Source organism: Loxodonta africana, chromosome 1, assembly GCF_030014295.1.
Source record: "Loxodonta africana isolate mLoxAfr1 chromosome 1, mLoxAfr1.hap2, whole genome shotgun sequence".
Taxonomy (NCBI): domain Eukaryota; kingdom Metazoa; phylum Chordata; class Mammalia; order Proboscidea; family Elephantidae; genus Loxodonta; species Loxodonta africana.
The window spans coordinates 119,693,511-119,713,321 of NC_087342.1; the positions used below are offsets into that span (position 1 = coordinate 119,693,511).

The 19,811-nt window shown below is 36.9% G+C and overlaps 1 protein-coding gene across 1 annotated transcript in view; it reads right to left on the reverse strand.

The window, feature by feature from the left end:
- Positions 1-1,245: 1,245 nt before the first annotated feature.
- The window catches only part of BMP5 (bone morphogenetic protein 5), a 141,597-nt gene continuing 123,031 nt past the window's right edge, over positions 1,246-19,811 (reverse strand). Inside the window, exons 4-7 of the mRNA XM_003404418.4 lie at positions 17,065-17,259; positions 6,532-6,608; positions 5,104-5,214; positions 1,246-1,660 (exon numbers count right to left, since the gene is read on the reverse strand). Coding sequence (XP_003404466.1) covers positions 1,511-1,660; positions 5,104-5,214; positions 6,532-6,608; positions 17,065-17,259 — 533 coding nt within the window. The 3' untranslated portion in view covers positions 1,246-1,510. The remainder of the gene's footprint in view (positions 1,661-5,103; positions 5,215-6,531; positions 6,609-17,064; positions 17,260-19,811) is intronic.

A 19,811-nucleotide genomic window follows, 5' to 3' on the forward strand; every position in this document is an offset into this window, starting at 1 on the left:
AAACTGACAAAGTTTTTAAATCTATTTCTAAGTTTTTTTTTTTTTTCCCAAAAGATTTAGAAGAGTGATTAATAAATGGTGCTTTAGGAATATTTTTAGATGAACTGTAAATAGGCCTAACCATACAATACAGCCACCATAAATAGCAAGTCAGCAATATAAATGTAATTCTTAAAAAAGTCGGTGTGTGTTCAAGAATGCCTTAGAAGGCATTCCAACAGAGAGAGAAAATAAATTAATTTCAGAGGGAAGAACACACATGCACACACACACACACACACACACAACAGAACCTTCCTATTTAGAATTTTTTGTGCTTGGAGGAAGGTTTACAAAATCTCCTTACAAAACAAGGTTTTCATTGAGCTCATTCTCAAAGATATGAAAAATGGATTTCAGCTGTTCTTTCCAAATGGCAATTCTTCCAAATCCATTCTAGGATTTTTGGTAATTTCCTCCAGTTTAGTTTCTGTGCATTTACCCCAAATAAAATCCCTTGCATGACATCAGTCAGCAAATTCGGTTATAAAGCAGAACTAAAGAAAATGGCTCCGTCGACATGTTCTGCTCTGGTACAGTTTGCTCGCGTAGTGACTCTTGTCTGTAGGGAGGGCAACGCAGCCCATGTAAATGTTTCTTTATTTTGGACTAAGTTTTTAAATCTGAAAAAAAAAAAAAATCTGCAGCAGTAGTGTTCTAGATAATAGGCAAACATGATTTATTTGAGGTAAGAAGGTTGTACTGCAATTTTTTAGTGTTAACTTGGAGAGTTATGAACACAGGCTCTAGCCTGTCTCCACAGAGTTCCTGAAGCTTTGAGCTCTTTGCAAAATCTACAATCCACAAGCCAAGAAGGAACACGCTCCTACAGTTACCCCAATTCTGTTAAAGCAAACAGTTATAACAATTACGTGCAATCTTTCAGCTTCTATGCTCTGCCTACCATATATTTATTCAAATCCAGTTCAACATTTCACTTTATACTAACCAAGCAGAAATGCTAAAAGAAAAATTGTGTTTATCCAAGCATTTTTATTTAGGTTGTTATTTTTTTTAAGTTTTATTTCTAAATAAATATCCTATCTTAGTTTTCATTGGCACAACATAACCAAACTATAAAATTTCCTTCAACGGTATTAAACAGTGAAAGGAGTTCTGTCTTATTTCAGAAATTACACAAAATTTGTATCAGAAAAAATGTTGAAATGGAATTGAACGGGACTTTTTTTTTTTTCAGGACTCAACATATCCCATTGAAAGTGAGACTGGGCAATCTATTGTGTAGTGTTGTGACCTATAAAATAGACTTTATTGATAATGCAGCCACAAAGGAGAATATAGACCTTTAAATAAATAAAAGCGACTATATACATGATATTGTACATAGGAAGGAAGATGAAATGAGCCAGAATAATTTTAGGAAATTTCCCTTTTTTTCTGAAAGTATGCTTTTTATTGCAGTCATAAACTTTAATACAGATCTTTTTGTTAACACCATTATTATATAATATTAGTGGCAACCACATGAGCGCACTACCATATTTCTGTATTTTTTCAAAATGACATTAGAGCTGTCATCAAAGTATAACACAGAGATGGCGTTTAATTTGGTTGGAGCACAGCAAGGCTTTGGTACGTGGTCAGGGAACATCAGATGAACCTGGAAAAGAAAAAAAATGTTTTTTTTTTTTTTCTTTTTTTAAGAAATAACGTAACCATTCTATTTGCAGCTTTAAAGCAATATGCTTATTTTATTACTCACAGTCAGACACCCTTAAGCTGACCACTTTTCTCCGAGTTGTGTTCAACGGCAGAGGAGAGGAGGGTTGGTAGTGAAGGAGGCTTAAGCATTAATGCCTAGGACCAATCCGCAGTTCTAGTTATGTGTTTGGGAGTTGAAAAAAAAAACCCACCAACTAAGGAAAACTCCCTCTATGGAAGAGTCAGTGGAAATTTTCCTGGGGGAAAGATCATGGGAACTAGCGCTGAGTTGCTTTGGGGTGAAATGACTATATGTTTCATAAGAAAGTTATCGTGCAAAACAGTGAACACATACAGTTGGACTGTAGAAAGATTCGGATATAAGAATTATTTCCTAAAAGAATAATTAAGTAATAAATCATAAAAGTTATACCAACTATTAATTTTCCATGGTAGAGGGATCATAAAAATCATAGCAAAATACACTCCAGATATAATCCAGTAACTTACTCTAAATCAATGATTTCAACTCTTCTCCACAGAATTTGTTTACCAGATTGGCTGGAGATTAATATCCTTTTGCTTTCTTTCCCCCTTCCTGCTCTCTAAACAAGTGCCAAAAATTAGGCTACACAAAAATCAGAAGCAAGGGGCATAGGTATTTTCAAATTGAATAGCCATCCCTCCAAAAAAAGTCTAAAAAACGTGGCTGTACCTGAAAATGGAAATGCCTCAGTAAAGGGTTTATATTCTTTTTGATCAGACTGGCAGTCTGCCTCTGATTTGCAATAATTGAGCTAGGAGCCAGAGCATGGTTCCCCCCTTTCCTACCCACCCACTTTGGCCCTTCCCCCAAAGGAGTTTATGGAAGCCCTATCGATGAGTCTTAAGGGATCTACAAAAATCCAATACAGCCTCTTAGAGTTTTGGCTGCACAACGTTCTGGCTGAAATAATATGGAAGCACTGCATGTGGATAAAAACAGCAGGAAAAATGAGGTGATCTGACAAAAACTTGAAGTTTCCTAAGACCTCACAAAACTAAAACTTGGATAGTTTCTACAAATTTCAAATGCAGCTTGTGTCCCTCATCAGCTTTATCTTCCACAACCCACACATATATGATTGATGACCCCATTTCAATGGCCTTGGCAACCTCACGAAGCAGACATTGAAAAAATGGATGGCTCTTGAACCGTTTCTCAAACATATTAGTCACAAACACGCTTTCCTTCAACAACAAACTTGCCTGTCTTCTTGTTTCATATCCGACACAGAACAAACGTACAATGCCAGGAAAAAAAAAAAAACTTCCCATGTAGTACATTTCAGTTTTGCAAAGACTTATGTCCTACATCCTGGGACAGTGGTGCAAAGAAGGGTCTTGTTCCAAGCCCATATCAGATTTTCTTTCTAATGTTTGTTTCTCAACACTGTCTTCAAGACTACAGTCCTAAAAGCTGGTATATATAATTATATATTTATAAGAAGGAGAAAAAGAAAAATGAGAGAAAGGGGAGAGTGTTTGACAAAGGACTTTTTTCAGTAAGTAAGCATTTGCTTAGCCTGAGGAAAACTTTGATACATTAGATACTTAGCTAAGGAAAAGAAAGCCTGCTTTCTGAGTCTTCAAAATGACAATAAAGAGAAGCAAAGAACTTTCTGAGAAATTAAGTGGAATTTCTCTAAGAGTGGCTGTTCCTCTGTGACCATACAGAAAGAGATTGGTCATGGCTGTCTCTTCAAGGGATAAAACAGCAACATTTCTCTCTATCTGATAGGTTATCATGTCACCACGATTTCTCCATAGACAAGGATAGAAGGCTAAACTTCTCAGGGATTATTTTTTCAATGGAAGTTTGAACACATCTTTCCTTACAGAACATACCTACACTCCCTCCCCAGAAATACTATTCCATATCAAGAAGTATTTATATTTACAGATGGAAAAAATGAAGGCACATCTAACCTTGAAAATCCCCCAGGAATTTGCTCTATAAATTATATATGGCACTGAAGTAGGCAAACTCATTGGTCAAGAATCAATCAAAAGAAGATTTACAAATTACTACTTTTCTAAATACATATTTGCCTTTATCCTTCTGTGTCCTTTATCCTATCCTTATCTTTATATCACAAAGTTATCCCCCAAGTTTTTGAGAATACCCATGCTCTAGTTTGTCAGAGATGTGCATTTTTAGTGTCTAGCTAGTCTGTGGCACTAATCCTTACCTCATGAAATCAGTGAAGATGCCAGTAAAACATCATGTCATCCAAGGATTTGATCTGTCAGTTTATTTATACCATTCCTTATTTAGAAGGAAATTGGGATACTCCTTCCATCAGCTTTAAATTTTAAATTAATTATTAAAAAATAGACTTCTGGGGTCAACTCCTCAAAAATTCTGATATCAGTTCTATTTTGGGGGATGGAGTCCTAAATGAGACTTACCCAAAAAGGTAGTATTTTTCTAAAATCCACTGTGTTCCTACCACTATCCATCAAAAACCCCACTCCCATATTAAGTCTTGATTCTAAAATAATGAGTTCCCTCTCTTCCCTCCTAAACACATATAATTAAAATTTTCATATTAACTCAAACACTAGTTTGGAATTATATTATACAGTTTACTGCTCCTTCTAGAACCCTCTCAGTCTTCCAGGGGTTGTTCTTCTGTCACATCAATAAGTCATGAGCCATAAGGTACATTAGACTCTTAAGATGTTTCATGAGTTCATTAGACACAGTTTGACCATTTAGAGACCATGAAGTCAACATTTCATCATTTTGTTCATGAAAGTAAGTCTAGGTTATTAGAATTCAATAACTGCTAAGTTCCTGAGTGTGGGAGGTAAAAAATGAAGGGTGAACTTCACCCTAAAGATCATTAAAAAAAAAAAAAAAAAAGAGTCAAGAAATAGAAGTTAGCCTTATACTTATATTCTACATGGAAGAGCTTTCACAGTACCAAAGTATGGTGTGGAACATTCTTAAGTAATTAGAGTAAGAGCCCTCAGATGAAATTCAGTACAGCTATTATTCAGTGTTTGTAATGGTTACTAATGAATTGTAAGATTAGAAGCAGCCCTTGGGAACCTGTGAGATTAGTCATATTGCAGAGTGAAGAAATCAGTGCAGAATGACCACTTCATGTGATTACTCCAATTTTCCTAGCTGAATCCTTCCCCCGTTCTGGAATCAGGGTTAGTTGTTAAACCTGCCTGCAATTCCTGACTACACCCACTATTGTCACTTTGGCTCTAAGAAGTAACCAAGAAGTTTGAGAAGAGAAGATAACGCATTGATAATTTTAGACGGATGCTTTCCTTGAAAACAACTTCACGTTGTGCTGGCATAAACCACTGGATAAACCATTTCAATCCTACAAAAACGAAGCATACCAGAGTCTGAACTATGGCGTGATTGGTGGCATTCATATGAGCATTGAGTGGAAAAGAACATTCTCCATCACAGTAAAATGCAGCATATCCTTCTGGTGCTATAATCCAGTCCTAAAATATACAAAACACAAGAAAAAAATAAAATCACCTAAAGAAAAATAATTCTTAAAAAATGCACAGGTATATTTCATCTGGATAGGTATCTCTTCTTGACCCAACAATTATTCTAATGGGATAGTGCTCCCTTTAATTTAATTTTTAAGTTGATGTTTATAACAAACACATAAATATTTTTACAAGAAATTGTCCTCTGTAATTTCTCCCAGGAGGTTGCTATGTAAGACAGTCTTATTATGTATTAATCCATGTATTCATGAACAAAACCATAATCATGAAATAGCACTCGAAATATTGTTTAAACAGGAAATGATGAACTCTGGAAAGTTCAAGTGAACCAGAAAGGAAAAGAAGAATAAACTTAATTGAGATAATTCTCATTACTTTTTAATAACTCCTTCCTGGTTTTAGAAGTCTGACAACCTCTTAAGGCTTTAATATTTGTTCCATGTGCTGTTTTGATTCTCATTCCTGCATTAACTTTATAGTCTCTTCAGAAGAAATGGAGCAAATTTCTGAAAAATGTACACAGCAAATTTTAGGACGCTAAAGAATTGGCAGATGGAATGATTGCCCTGGTTTTGTTTTGGTTTCGGTTTGTTTTTCCAGAGAAATAAAACTTGGTACAAAACGAACTATCCATATTGAAGGTTTATCATAAAACTTGAAAACTTTTATGTTTTAATATTACTTCTCAATAAAATATGTCATTTTCAGAGAATACATTGTAATGAGATCTATGAAGTCATCTAAAAACTTCAGTTTAAACTCTCACTCCATAACCTAACCCACTGCTGTCGAGTCAATTCCGATAGAGCCCTTAAAAGTGATTTAGGCTAAATCCTCTTCAACTATTGTGAAGCATATTTGAAAGAGGGCAGTAAGTTTTTCAAGTGCAAGGCTTTTTTTTCTTTTTCCTGTTTCATGATGGTTCTATTTCTTAGACTCTGATAGCTTGGGACCCTAAGGAGGCAAATGGAGCTGCTTATGTTAAGCTGAACAAATACTCTCTGTATGAAAATTAAGAGTAGGCGATATTTACATGACGGCATTTTTTTTCCACTTCACAAATATAATACGGTTATATTTGTTCTTCAGCTGAAGTTCTTTTTATTTTAAAACCTACTAATTATGTTTTGATAGTGAAAGGACAATAAAAGAAGAAAAATTATGTACATAACCCATATACTGAAAAATTATGTCAAAAATCATTGATTTTTGTGTTATAGAAATTACTGACAAAGATTACAAGTTACTAAGCACTGATGATAAAGCAGAAAAGAAGCACCTAAGTTGACTGAATGGTCTTACCTGCCATCCCAGGTCCCGGAAACTCACATAGAGCTCATGCTTCTTACAGGCTTGTTTTTGTTCACTTGTATTATAATCTGAATATAAAAATCACATTTAAAAAAATGAAGTTATAAAATATAAGTTGTAATCTTAAAGCTAAAGCTGCTTACTAACCATATGATCCTTCAGGAAAGTCAGTTGTCCTAAGTTTCATCTTTTATAAAATGTAGATAATACATTTTACTTTGTGAGGTTCTGAGGAGGATCCAGCTAGACCACAGCCTGGTGTTTGCCACGTACTAGTTGCTCGATGAATGCTCATTAATTATTTCATTCATACTGTAAACCCAACCTAATGCCATTGAGGTACTTCTAAGAGTGACCCTATAGGAGAGAGTAGAACTTCCTCCACAGGGTTTCCAAGACTGTAAATCTTTTTTTTTTTTTGGTACTTTTGATGAAGGTTTACAGAACAGACTAGCTTCTCATTAAACAATTGTATACATATTGTTTTGGGACATTGGTTGCCAACCCCACAACATGTCAACACTCTCCCCTTCTCAAACTTGTGTGCCCATTTAGTTTCATTTTGTTTTATGGGCCTGTCTAATTTTTTTTTTTTTTTAATGTTTGGGTGAAGGGTGAACCTCAGGAGCGACTTCAGTACTGAGCTAAAAAGTGTCTGGGGGCCAAACTCTTGGGGTTTCTCCAGTCTCTGTCAGACTAGTAAAGTCTGGTCCTTTTTTTTTTTTCTTGTGAGTTAGAATTTTGTTCAACATTTTCTCCAGCTCTGTTCTGAACTCTCTATTGTGATCCTTGTCAGAGCAGTTGGTGGTGGTAGCTGGGCACCATCTAGTTATAGTGGACTCAGTCTGGTGGAGGCTGTGGTAGATGTGCTCCATTAGTTATTTGGACTAATCTTTCACCTGTGTCTTCAGTTTTCTTCATTCTCCCTTGCTCCTGAAGGGGTGAGACCAGTGGAGTATCGTAGATGGCCGCTCACAGGCTTTTAAGACCCCAGATGCTACTCATCAAAACAGAATGTAGAACATCTTCTTTACACGCTATTTCATGACAATTAAACTAGATGTTCCCAGAGACCATGAAGACTGTAAATCTTTACAGAAGCGGATTGCCACATCTTTCTCCTGAAGAGCACCTCGTGGGTTCAGAAGCCAAATACTTAACGACTGCACCATCAGGACTCTTTATTTGTACCTGGGGCTCTGGTGACACAGTGGTTAAGAGCTATGGCTGCTAATCAAAAGGTCAGCAGCAGGAATCCACCAGACGCTCCTTGGAAACCTTATGGGGCAGTTCTGCTCTGTCCTATATTATCGCCATGAGTCAGAAACAACTCGACGGCAACCGGTATAGTGGTACCTAATAAATTCATATGCATTAGATATTCATGCAATATTTTAAACATCTTCCATAACGCAGATCCTGGGAAAGTATCGACTAAGATCTTATTTAGTTGATTTTATTTTGATAAATATCTTAAATGGAGCCCTGGTGGTGCAGTGGTTAATAGCTTGGCTGCTAACCAAAAGGTTGGCAGTTCGAATCCACCAGTTGCTCCTCGGAAACCCTAGGGGTCAGTTCTACGCTGTCATATAGGGTTGCCATGAGTCAGAACTGACTTGACAGCAACAGGTAGGTACAGGCATCTTAAACACAGTATACCCAAAATTGAGCTTCTGATCATCTCTCAAAAATCTGTCCCACCTGTAGACTTTTTCATTCTTGGCTGGTGGCAGTGGCCCCGAAAAAAGAAACTTGGGATTAAAACACACTTCTTTTTTTCTCTCACCCCCACATCCAATCTGTCAAGAAATCCTACAACTCTACCTTTGAATCATCTGCTCTTACCGCCTCCATCACTACCATCCTACCTTTTGGTCCAAGCTATCATCACCTCTTGCCTGGGTTATTGCAATATTCACATTGCTGTTCACCCTGCTACTGCCTTTGTTCCTCTATAACACAGCATCCAAGTGGACTTTTTGAAAAGCAAATTGTACTATATCACTCCCTTGCAAAGAGTTTCAAAGTGGCTTCCATATGACTAAGAGTGAAATATCCTCATAACGATTTACAAGGCTCTATGGAATTTGGTCACATTATCCCTTTGACTCATCTCCTACCACTCTTCCTCTCTGTTATGGACTGAATTGTGTCCTCCAAAAGATATGTTGAAATCCAACCCTTCATACCTGTGACTGTGACCCTGGTTGGAAATAGGGTTTTTTTGTCATGCTAATGAGGTCATACTAGAATAAGGTTTATCTTAAATCTAATCCCCTCTAAGTGAAGTGATGTCTTATAAAAAGGAAAAACAGACAGGGAGAGACACACAGCAGGGGAAGATGCCATGTGAGGATTCGTCTACAAGCCAGGGAACTCTTATGGTTACCAGAGCTGAAGGAGACAAGGAATGATCTTCTGTTAGAGCTGACAGAGCATAGACCAGCTAATGTCCTAAATTTGGACTCCTAGCCTCCAAACTGTGAGACAATTAATTTCTGTTCTTTAAAGCTACCCACTTGTAGTATTTTTACAAACTAAGACACTCTCCTTTGCTCCATTCCAGTCATGACACTCCTTATACACAGGCGAGGCTCATGCCTACCTTAGGATCTTCACTCTCACTATTCCCTCTCCCTGAAATGTTCCTCCCCTGGATATCTACCTGGCTAATTCCTATATCTTCTTCAAGTCTTAGCTTAAATACTCTCTTCTTGGTGAGGCCTTCACTGACTACTCTGTTTAAATTTGCAACTCCTACCCCCAATATTCCTGATATCCCTCACTTTGCTCTGATTTTTTTCCATTTCACTTATCACCTTTGAATACAGTATCATTTACTACTTTATTATGTGCATTGCTTAATGTTCTGCCCCTACTAGAATGTACATTCCACGAGAACAAGCATCTCTACTCAGTTCACTGGTGTATCCAAAGTGCCAGAAACGGTGCCTGGTACACAGTAGGCATTCAATAAATGTTTGATGATTTAATTAATGAATTTCTGATATTGTCCCACAAATAATTGGAGGCACAGGAAATACACCATTTTCATTACGTATTTTGAAATGTAATCTTAAAAATTCATACTTTTTAATACTTGTTTTAAAGTAATTAGGAACAAATGCAGAACCCCACGCTTCCATGTAGAAAAAGTAAAACACTGAAGAAGCACACGTTTTACAAAAAAAAAAAATCTTTCTACGTTGTGTTCTTTGGAGCTTATTCACACTTTTTTGGCGTTTATTCTAAAAGCTAACTGATATTTCCAATACAAAAAATATGAAAGAGGTAAAAACATAGGCTAGGAGAGCAAGAAATATAATTTATTTTAAAAGAATACAGTTAATTTTTTCTCATAACAGTCATCTAGGGCAAATAACTAAAGCAGTTTACTATGAAGAAACAGTTTGTGTTAAGGTGTCTTCTTCCAGTTTATCTTCAGCCTCTAATGGACATGCAGGCAAATGGAAGATCAAAGGGGCCTGTCTGAGGGGGGCTGTCAGCTGCCTTTCACAGGTACTTCAACTACTTATTTATTTTATGTCAGTCTGAAAAATGAGATAATGATTAACTTTGGAACTCAGGGTTTCTTTTGTTTTTTACTTTTACATTAGAGCTACTCCTACTGTGTAATTACCTTCATTAAAACGAATGAAATATGTTGATAACAAGAGAAAATAAAGGAGAGAGAATTTATTTGTGACCCAACACTCTTGCTTCTTTTGGGGAAAATCCCCCTTTAATCCCAATAGCACAATGACAAAGAGTTAACTTGGTCTTTGCAATAATAATTTAACACGAAGTTCAAAAACATGAAATGGATAAGTTCCCTGTATCGTTTTTAGAGAAAAGGGGCAATCAGTTCTGGTACCAGTTTGATTGCATGAGTTTCTTGATGTTAAAGAATAGGGAAAAATGGCAGCTATGCATTAGATCAAGGGTCAGCAATTTTTTTTTTTTTTTTCCAGTAATGAGCCAGATAGTAAATAGTTTAGGCTATTCAGGTGAAAATGGGTTGTGCTTAACTACTAACATACAAACCCACCCAGTGGTGCCGCAGAAGAAAGGCCTGGTGATCTGCTTTCATAAAGATTACAGTCGAGAAAACCCTTCAGAGCCATTTTACTCTGCAACACACAGGGTTGCTCTGAGTCAGAATCGCCTCGATGGCAATCGGTTTGTTTTTTTTTTTATACTGTGTCCATCTCAACCACTCAGCTTTGCCACTGTAGCATGAATGTAGCCACAGACAATATATAAACAAATGGGCATGGCTGTTCCAATAAACTTTACTTATGGACACTGACATTTAAATTTCGTTTAATTTCCAAGTGTCACGAGATACTAGTTTTCCTTTGATTTGTTTTTCAAACATTGTAAACTATAAAAACCATTCTGAGCTAATGGTCAAAACCAGGCAGCAGGCTGATTTGGCTCATGGGCCTTACTTTGCTGACAATGATGGAAATATTTATTCACTTATTCTTGTCATAATTAATAACATTGACTATGGATAAAAGCACTGTAGCCAATAACATTAACTGCCCCATAATAATCCAAGGAGCTGCTGGTGGATTTGAACTGCTAACCTTTAGGGTTAGCAGCCAAGCTCTTAGCCACCATGCCACCAGGGCTCCCAAAATGCTACAGACTACACATATGGTTATTTGGATTGTATGTTTATTAAAAAAATAGAAAGAAACACATAAAAGTCAAAATGTACCTGTTCCATCTATGCAGGTTTTCATGCAGGCTAAGCGATGTATATTATGTAATACTGCATAAAGGTAATGAGTAATGAAATTTATAACAGACTCTAGTTCCAAGAGCCTGGTTTTATAGAGCGTTATGACCATATGCTTATTCTGTCAGGAATCAAAATTAATAGATACTGAGTGAAGTAAACGTTGTACCCTAACCAGCAAAGCCTGCAGTTAGGTTGACTATAAACGGTTGGCAGAACAAGCTGTGGGAGGAAGGGGTAAGTAGATTAGATTTATGCCTTTAAAAAAATATTGATTGGCCGCCTTTAGGAGATTAAAATGAAATGGGCATAATGTTACTGTTAATGAGCTTGCCTACAAATGAAGAGACACACCAAGGCTTACTGAAGATATTCTAGTGCCACAGCAGACGGCAGGAAAGTCTGCTAACATGCCTCCATGACAATACAGGTGTTATAAATGCAGCATTACCCTGTTTTGTCTCTTTAGGGTAATAATACTGGGAAACCGGTACCAAAGTATTGAAAGTATTGGTAAATATTTTATGCAAACTTCTTCAGGGTCAAGTTCTAGAAACAGTATAAATTTAATCTTATTCTTGGTTTGCTTTTTAAAAAAGATAATTTTGTCTTAGGAGAAAAAATCATGACAAAACAAAATACATGGAGGTTCAAAGAGGTAAAAGAAAAAAAAATTCCTTAGGTCTACATAAGGTTCATTGGGTCTGCACAGTATTTCCAGAACAAACAAACAAGGGTTAACCTAACTATGAAGGAGAAAGGAGAAAATCAAGTACAAGAAACTCCATGTACCAGTATTGTTTTTTTTTTTTTTTTTTTCCTTCAGAATATACTATTAGCCTTTGTAAGGGAATAAAATGTAGATTAATCTACAAAAAATCCCAAATAGCATTTAGCATTTTAAGTGAGACAACAGTTTAAAGATGCCAAATATGATGAGATACTGCTGTTTCAAAGCAAACAAGATGTTAGTATTGTCGCTCTTAGTTCCAAAAGGAAAAGGGAGAGAGGAAGTCAGCACCTACAGCATCATGGTGGGTGACCTTACGTTAATCAATGTGTGGAAAATAGAAAATGACAAAAGAATGAAGGTACAAGAGGTAAAGAAGTAGAAATGATGCTACAGTAGGCTATTCAATAATGTACAATCTGATATGACATTAAAATCAAACCCAAACCCATTGCCCTCAAATCGATTCCAACTTATAGCTACCATATAAGACAGAGTAGAACTGTACCATAGAGTTTCCAAGGAGCAGCTGGTGGATTCTAACTGCCAAACTTTTGGCTAGCGATGGAGCTCTTAACTGTTTCACTTCACCAGTAGGGCTCCCAATATGGCCTTGGAAGTAGTGAAATTCATGATAAAGCCAAAACAAATCACAATCCCTCCCACCTCAGAGATGGAGGATTTCAAATACTATCGCCACTGTAGCTTAATCCCCATCTGCCATACCGAGTGAATTACTCGCTTAAATTTATGCACACCCCAGTGGGAATTATGTTATTTATTTGTGTAGGGACACCTGTGTTTGTCTATGTACAAATGTGTGACACAAACAACACAGCATAATAACTATCTGGTGTGCTTGCTTAACTCTGCTGAGCAAAGCATGCATGTGGTTGACCTACCTAACATTCCCATCATAGAGTTCATTCACATAAAAACTGTCCACAGACCTGAGTGTTCAACTGCCTGCTGTTGTTGCTTTTAGGTGCCATTGAGTAGATTTTTGACTCCTAGCAACCCCATGTGATAGAGTAGGACTGCCCCATAGGGCTTTCTAGGCTGTAATCTTTACAGGAGCAGATGGCCAGGTCTTTCTGCCATAGAACTTTGAGTGGGTTCCAACCATCAACCTTTTGGTTAGCAGCCAATTGTGTAACCCTTGCACTACCAGGGCTCATAACTACTGGCTAAACCAAAACCAAACCCATTGCCATCAAATCAATTCCAACTCACAGAGACCCCATACCCACCAAAAACCCACAGCCATCGAGTTGATGCTGACTCTTAGTGATCCTATAGAACAGAGTAATTTTCCAAGGAGCATCCAGCGGATTCAAATTGCAACCTTTTGGTTAGCAAATGAGCTCTTAACCATTGCACCACCAGGGCTCCAACCAGCTGCTAGACATCTCTAAATTAAAGTTTCCCAGAAGCCTCCTACTCACTATTCTACTTCTGACCTCACACTCCTTTGACGCTCACTATTTTGGTTAGGAAGAGCACCAATCGCCTATTAGCACAAGCCAGAAAATTGGGTAAGTTTCTTGATTTTTGTCTAGTCAAATCTGACTCACAACAGCCCCATGTGTTACAGAGTAGAACTGAGCTCCATAAGATTTTCTTAGCTGTAATCTTAACAGAAGCAGATCACCAGGCCTTGCTTTCTCATTGCTGCTGGGTGGGTTGGAACCACCAACCTATCGGTAAGTAGCTGAAAGCAAACCATTTGTACCACCAGCGACCCATTTAGGTCTTCATTCTAGTTCATCTGTTGGCAGTCCTTTGCACTCTAAGCCACGCCATACATCCTCACTATTCTCTTCAGGTAACTTTGAATCCTAAGATAATACTTCATATCCAATCTCTTCCGATATCTCTGACCAAAAGTCTTGTGTCTCTATAGAATTATTTTAGTCCCTTGCCTGTATCTAAAGTGTTGTTGTTTCCCTAGGTGGCTCCATCCTTGATGTTTTTGTCTTATTTTGCTTTTTATGGTACTGTCGGTCCCACGCTTCATTTAACAATTTGGGTTCAGCACTGACCTAGTCCTGAGAACAGCCTTTTGCTCTTGGTAGGTTTTTCAAAAAATGTGATCAACCTAGTGCCTTTATATCTTAAAGAGTGGTTAGTGTAAAATTTAACTATCGCCTCCATGTCCTCTCCCAACTCAATTCAAATGCACATCCTTTGTGCTAACTCAATGTTTCTGCACATCCTTCTTGCAGAAAGCCTACTGAGGAACAAGAGTGAGAGTTTCTGCAGAAAACCTGGAGCAGCGGTTCTGTGTTTATTCACCTAAAGGAGGAACTTCATCTTTCTCATGCAGGTAACACATTCACAGTCAGCAAGTATTTGAGAGGCTCCTGTTTTGTATTGGAGCCCTGGTGGCTTAGTAGTTAAGAGCTACAGCTGCTAACCAAAAGGTCAGCAGTTTGAATCCACCAACCACCCCTTGGGAACCCTATAGGGCAATTCTACTTTGTTCTATAGGGTTGCTATGAGCCAGAATTGACTCGATGGCAATGGGTTTGTTTGTACTAGACGCTGTGCTTGGCTCTCCCAAAAGAGTATGAAAAAAGGCAGGTGGAGGGGCACTGAGACATCAGAAAGTATGAATCTTTGAAATGGGCAAGGAATGACCTGAGTTTTAATTCTCCAGCACTAATGAAGACTTTCAGCATTTGATGATTTGCTTTGCAAAAAAAGAAAAAAAAAATGCAACTGAAGTATCTCTTTTTATTCCTCACGCCCCCCTTCTTAGCCATGGAGCCTCTGCACAGTATGTCATTGTAAAACCCTAGGACTATTTCAGCATTTATTATTTATATTTGGGTATTTGAAAATTTCACAGGCATTTTAAGTCTCCTAAGTATCAAATTTTCTGTTTATATTAGCATTCCCTTCCCTTAAACCCCTGTCTTCTGGGCCAAATTCTATGAGGCTTTTTCCCGTCTCCTTGATTACTACCTATTGAAAGGTTAAGTCTCGTAGACACAAACCAGCTACTTTTTTCTTCATATTATCAAAATACGAACACACTCCAAAAACATCTACCACATATTTCACAGAAATGGTTGCCAGTGAGAAAATTTTTAAAAAGAAAATATTGGTCTGTATTAGAATAATTTTGTACTTTAAATGGTGTTAGGAAACTGGTGAAAAGTTAAATGAATTCTACTCCATGTGTTTTATTCATCTCTAGTTACAGAAGTACATTTGTTACTTAAGATCAGGAAGAAAAGATAAATAGAGTTCACCAATAGGGAACAGGACTTTGATGATTTCAGTCGCTGGAACACTTCTGCCAGAGCCGTTATGAGCTCTAATAATAAGCATGCAACTTATACTTTTCCCTTTGTAATTTCCTCAAAAATTATTTACTATTCTACTCAATGTTTAGCTAAAGCTTTTTTTCTTAATGCAGCCTGCTATATTAAATTAAAAACATTTCAACCAATTTCAGAACCATTCTACATGAAAAGAAAAATATACAGCTTCGACAGGCTAGTATTTACAAGGAAGAAAAGGTCTTAGAAAGTTATTTTTCTCCATCTTTCGTATTAAGCAATTACCGTGTTTTGCCAAACTAAACATCTTGTGAAGATCTTTACAAAATAGCTTTGTAGTAAGGCACTAATATCATATTTTGCTTTATGTGAAAAAGATGGTTCAACTCATTGGTTGGAAGGTTATATTAAAGCATCACGATATATGTGACATGTAATTCAGTATAATACAAATCCATATGGAAATCCCTCCCTCCCCTGGCCCCCGGCTTCTGTTGCTAGACAGACCAAAGTAACTTCTAACGTGATTCTCCTGGTGCCTACATTTTAGAAAGGCTCCAATAAATTCCAGTTAGTATTTTTGTTGAGAGTCCCAGGTGCATACACACACACACAAGATTGTTATTGTTTTTACTTCATTTATAATCATATTTTTCTTATCTAATCACTCATAATGTTTAAGTAATAAATATCAGCAGTACGGTTTGTCACTTGAAGTAATCTGGGAAACATGAAGATTTTCAGAAAGAATGGCAAATATCATCTGTGCCTTCTTGGAGGAATGAAGGATTCTTCTTTCTGAAATAGCATAGGCAGGGATCAGGTATCTTATGTCACTTCATCCATTGTGCCCGGCAGTGTACTATGCTGACTATTAATATAGAAAAATACACATTTTATGAATGAACAAACCTGTTGTACTAAGTTGGGGTGATATAGGGTAACTTTCGCCATTAAATACAATTTGTTTTTTTAATCAATAAAAATGATTTCTTGGAATAAAATCATCATCATTTTAATCTAAGACTAGCTTATTAAAACTTGTTTGCAGCCTGGGTTAAACAAAGATGCTTATCAATATAAATAATAATGATTAAGTTCCTTCAGATGTGGGCAGTTAGATGCTCTCTAATCAATGGCAGTTTTATCTTCTTTTTCTATATATTAAGATTAAATTGCAAGTAAATTAAGTTGTGCACTTGTAATCTTTTCTTGGGATATTTGTGTGTGTCTGCCACACGCACCTAAAATTTTATCTAGATAATAGCTCTCCAAAAAATCAATGGAAACGTAGATATTATCTTAATTCTCATAAAATCTATCCTGCTCCTATTTTGAAAGAGAATATAACCTGCAAGACTCACTTGTATTACTTTAAGTACTAAAGAAAGTATTTTATGCTGAATTTACCTGGTTACCCATCCATACTTGAAACGCCCTGGGGAAGTTAGCTCAGCAAATTGGGTAGATCAGTTTTGGCTGGCCTTTGTTGATCTAGCCATTTCATAATTTTATTACTGCCAGCTTGATTTTAATTTGAACTGAATCTTTCAACATATGAAAGCAAGTCATACTTATTTTAAAATGAATTACTGGGTGACTCATTGATGAAATATTCTGGAGATTCTAGAAACATCACTGGATGATTTAATAGACCGAACGAAGGTATATACAGAGGGTAAATTTATTGTGCCTACTTAATATGCAACATATGACCCCATAACTCTCCGTACACAACTCCTGGGCTGGTTTTATCTTACCTCCAATGCTGGACATTCTGGAGGAGTCTTGATGAGAGCTGGATTTATTGCGGTTTTGATTTTTCCGCTTGTTGGCTGCTCTCACAGATCGAAGAAGGACCTCACTTGCCTTGAAGAAGGCCACCATGAATGGTTGTTTTGACTGAGGCCCATGTCTTCCCACAAGACCAGCAGATTTTACGTTTATACTGCGTCCTAGAACATAATGCACAGGCACTTAGTTTATAAAAAAAGACATAAAGTTTACCTAACATGAATGAATTCTGAGGGTACTTTGAAAAGGAGAAAGTTTTAAAACATTATCAGAACATTTCCCTTACAGGCCAAAGATTCTTATAAATATTGATGGTTTACTATTACAGATGATCCAGGCTTGGTTTTTCGTTTGTCTCATTCTTCTAGCACAGAACACCCTCTGACTGCCTTCACTAACTGATATCTTCTCAGGCCTTGAAGTCAGCAATACTAAAAATGAAAAACTTAACTAACATCAGGCTGGAAATCTTCACATTCAATAAGAATTTCAAAAGAATATTAACTATGGGCTTTTCTGCATCAAATGACCTATAATTTCACTCTACGTGATAAAAGCTGAGTGCCTAGTGGGGTGTTTCACCTTTCTCCACCTATTTCAAGCAGTACAAGTGTTAATGAGTGCTGATAGCCTTCCCTCCTTCACCTCTGGCAAATGCCCAGCAAACTTTACAAAGCTTTTACTTTAAGCTCCTCAGGATCCTTCTAGAAGCCCAGTCTGGAGAGAGAGGTTTATTTTAAACTCAAGCTCATTCTCTTGAAGTTACCATGGAAATTTCACGGTCCCGTCCTCTTTTGGGGTCCTAGTGGCACAGTGGTTAAGATCCTGGTGTGCTAACCAAAAGACTGGCAGTTCGAATCCACCATCTGCTCCTTGGAAACCCTGTGGGGTAGCTCTACTCTGTCCTGAAGGGTCACTCTGAATCATAATGGACTCAACAGCAATGGGCTTGGTTTTTGTTTGTTTGTTTCTTCCCCTTTTAGTTTTGATAGTGTTGTACTTAAAGGATTTCAGAAGATTCAAACCAAACCTGAGGCCTGTCAGAAAGAAGAAAAATCCCAGGTGAGTTTGGAGACTCACCTTTGCAGTGAGCCATGCCCCAGGCTCTGGCCTGCGCTTGCGGTTGTGGTTGTGCATCAGGGAAGAGGGAGCTCAGTTAGGGCCTGTGTAGGAACGTGTTAGATGCCAGGGTATCCTAGAGCCTAGAAGTGGATGTTGATAAAGTACTTTTCTCACGGGTGTGACAATAATAATTATAATAATGGCAAATAATATGTTTGGGGTTCTTGCTATGTATGTGCGGAACATTTTTCTAAGTGGTTTACGTACATTATTTAATTCCACAAATACCCTAGGAGTTAGGTATTATTATCTTCCCCTCTTACAATTTACTCTTGTTAGATAATATAAAATAATTATCTGTGAGAATAAATACAATATAAAACTATCTGTATTAAACTATTGACTTTGATATGTGGTTGCATCAAAATCACCCAAAGAGAATGAGCTATTTAGCCTTAAGTTGTAAAGGTAGCTGAAAATTATTCAAAATCCATGGAAACTTTCTACTCTGGATACAGAAGTTACCAAATTTTAAGAGTAATATATAATGTAGTTTGAAATATGTGCATGATTGACTCCGGCTTGCCCCGTGAGAGATGTCCATGTTTTCTTAAAATATTTATTTAGTAAAGACTGTGGAGCAACCTCAGTCCATTATAAGATCTGACCCACCTTAGAAGAAAGAAAAGGAAAACAAGTTCCTGAGACGGCATTTTAGCAAATAAACCCTTGCTCTTAACAGAATTTATTTTGGCAGCATAAACACATTTGTGTATACTTGTATTGTACAGAGACCTTCTGCCATCAGAAAATGAGACCGTGTCATATGAGGCTGTGCAGCTGTTGGGAGGGACAGAGAAGTCCTTTAAATGTGGAGGTATTGGTAAAAAAAAAAAAAAAAATTGTGTACACTAATCCAGTCACTATCAGTATCCTCAACAATTGTTCTACAACATACACAACATATTGGGTTCCTACAAAGATTAAAAGACCACTACTCTCAGTCCTACCAGAGAAAAAACTTATAAATAATCAAAGTAGTAAACCTTAAACAAATAAGCATATAGTTTTCTCTTTTAAATGCAGACTTATAGTGGCTTTATGCCAGAGTCTATATTTCTCAGAAAAACTCTATCCCTGGCATAAATGAAGGAGGCAGTTTGATTTGTGGTCAGTGCAGTTTCCATTCTACTTCCACTGTAACAAATGTATTAATTCAGCTCAGACTTCCTCCTTCTGGCAGCCCTTTTGCTGTAAAAAGAGAAATTAGACGTTCCAGCCAAATACCATACCTTGAACTGACCCACTTCAATACATAAACACTTTTACAACATGTTTATTCAGGTGTAGCACTTGAAATTGGTTTAAGATGTTTCCAGTGACAGAGAGCTCAGCAAAAGAAAAAAAAAAAAAAAAGAACTGAGAAACTTAACTATTATGGAATAGAATAACTGGCAATCTGTTCTTCAAGCTTTTTTTTTTTTTTTTTTCCAATCTCAGAGTACAGCATAAAGGGTATTTGTTGAAGCTTTTATTTTGATTTTTTAATGGAGTGTTAATTTAACAGGAACTAAATTTTTACTTGTATACATTGATGAGTGTAGAAATCATATTTAATATATGATCTTTCTAATGCTGAAATAAGTTGGCA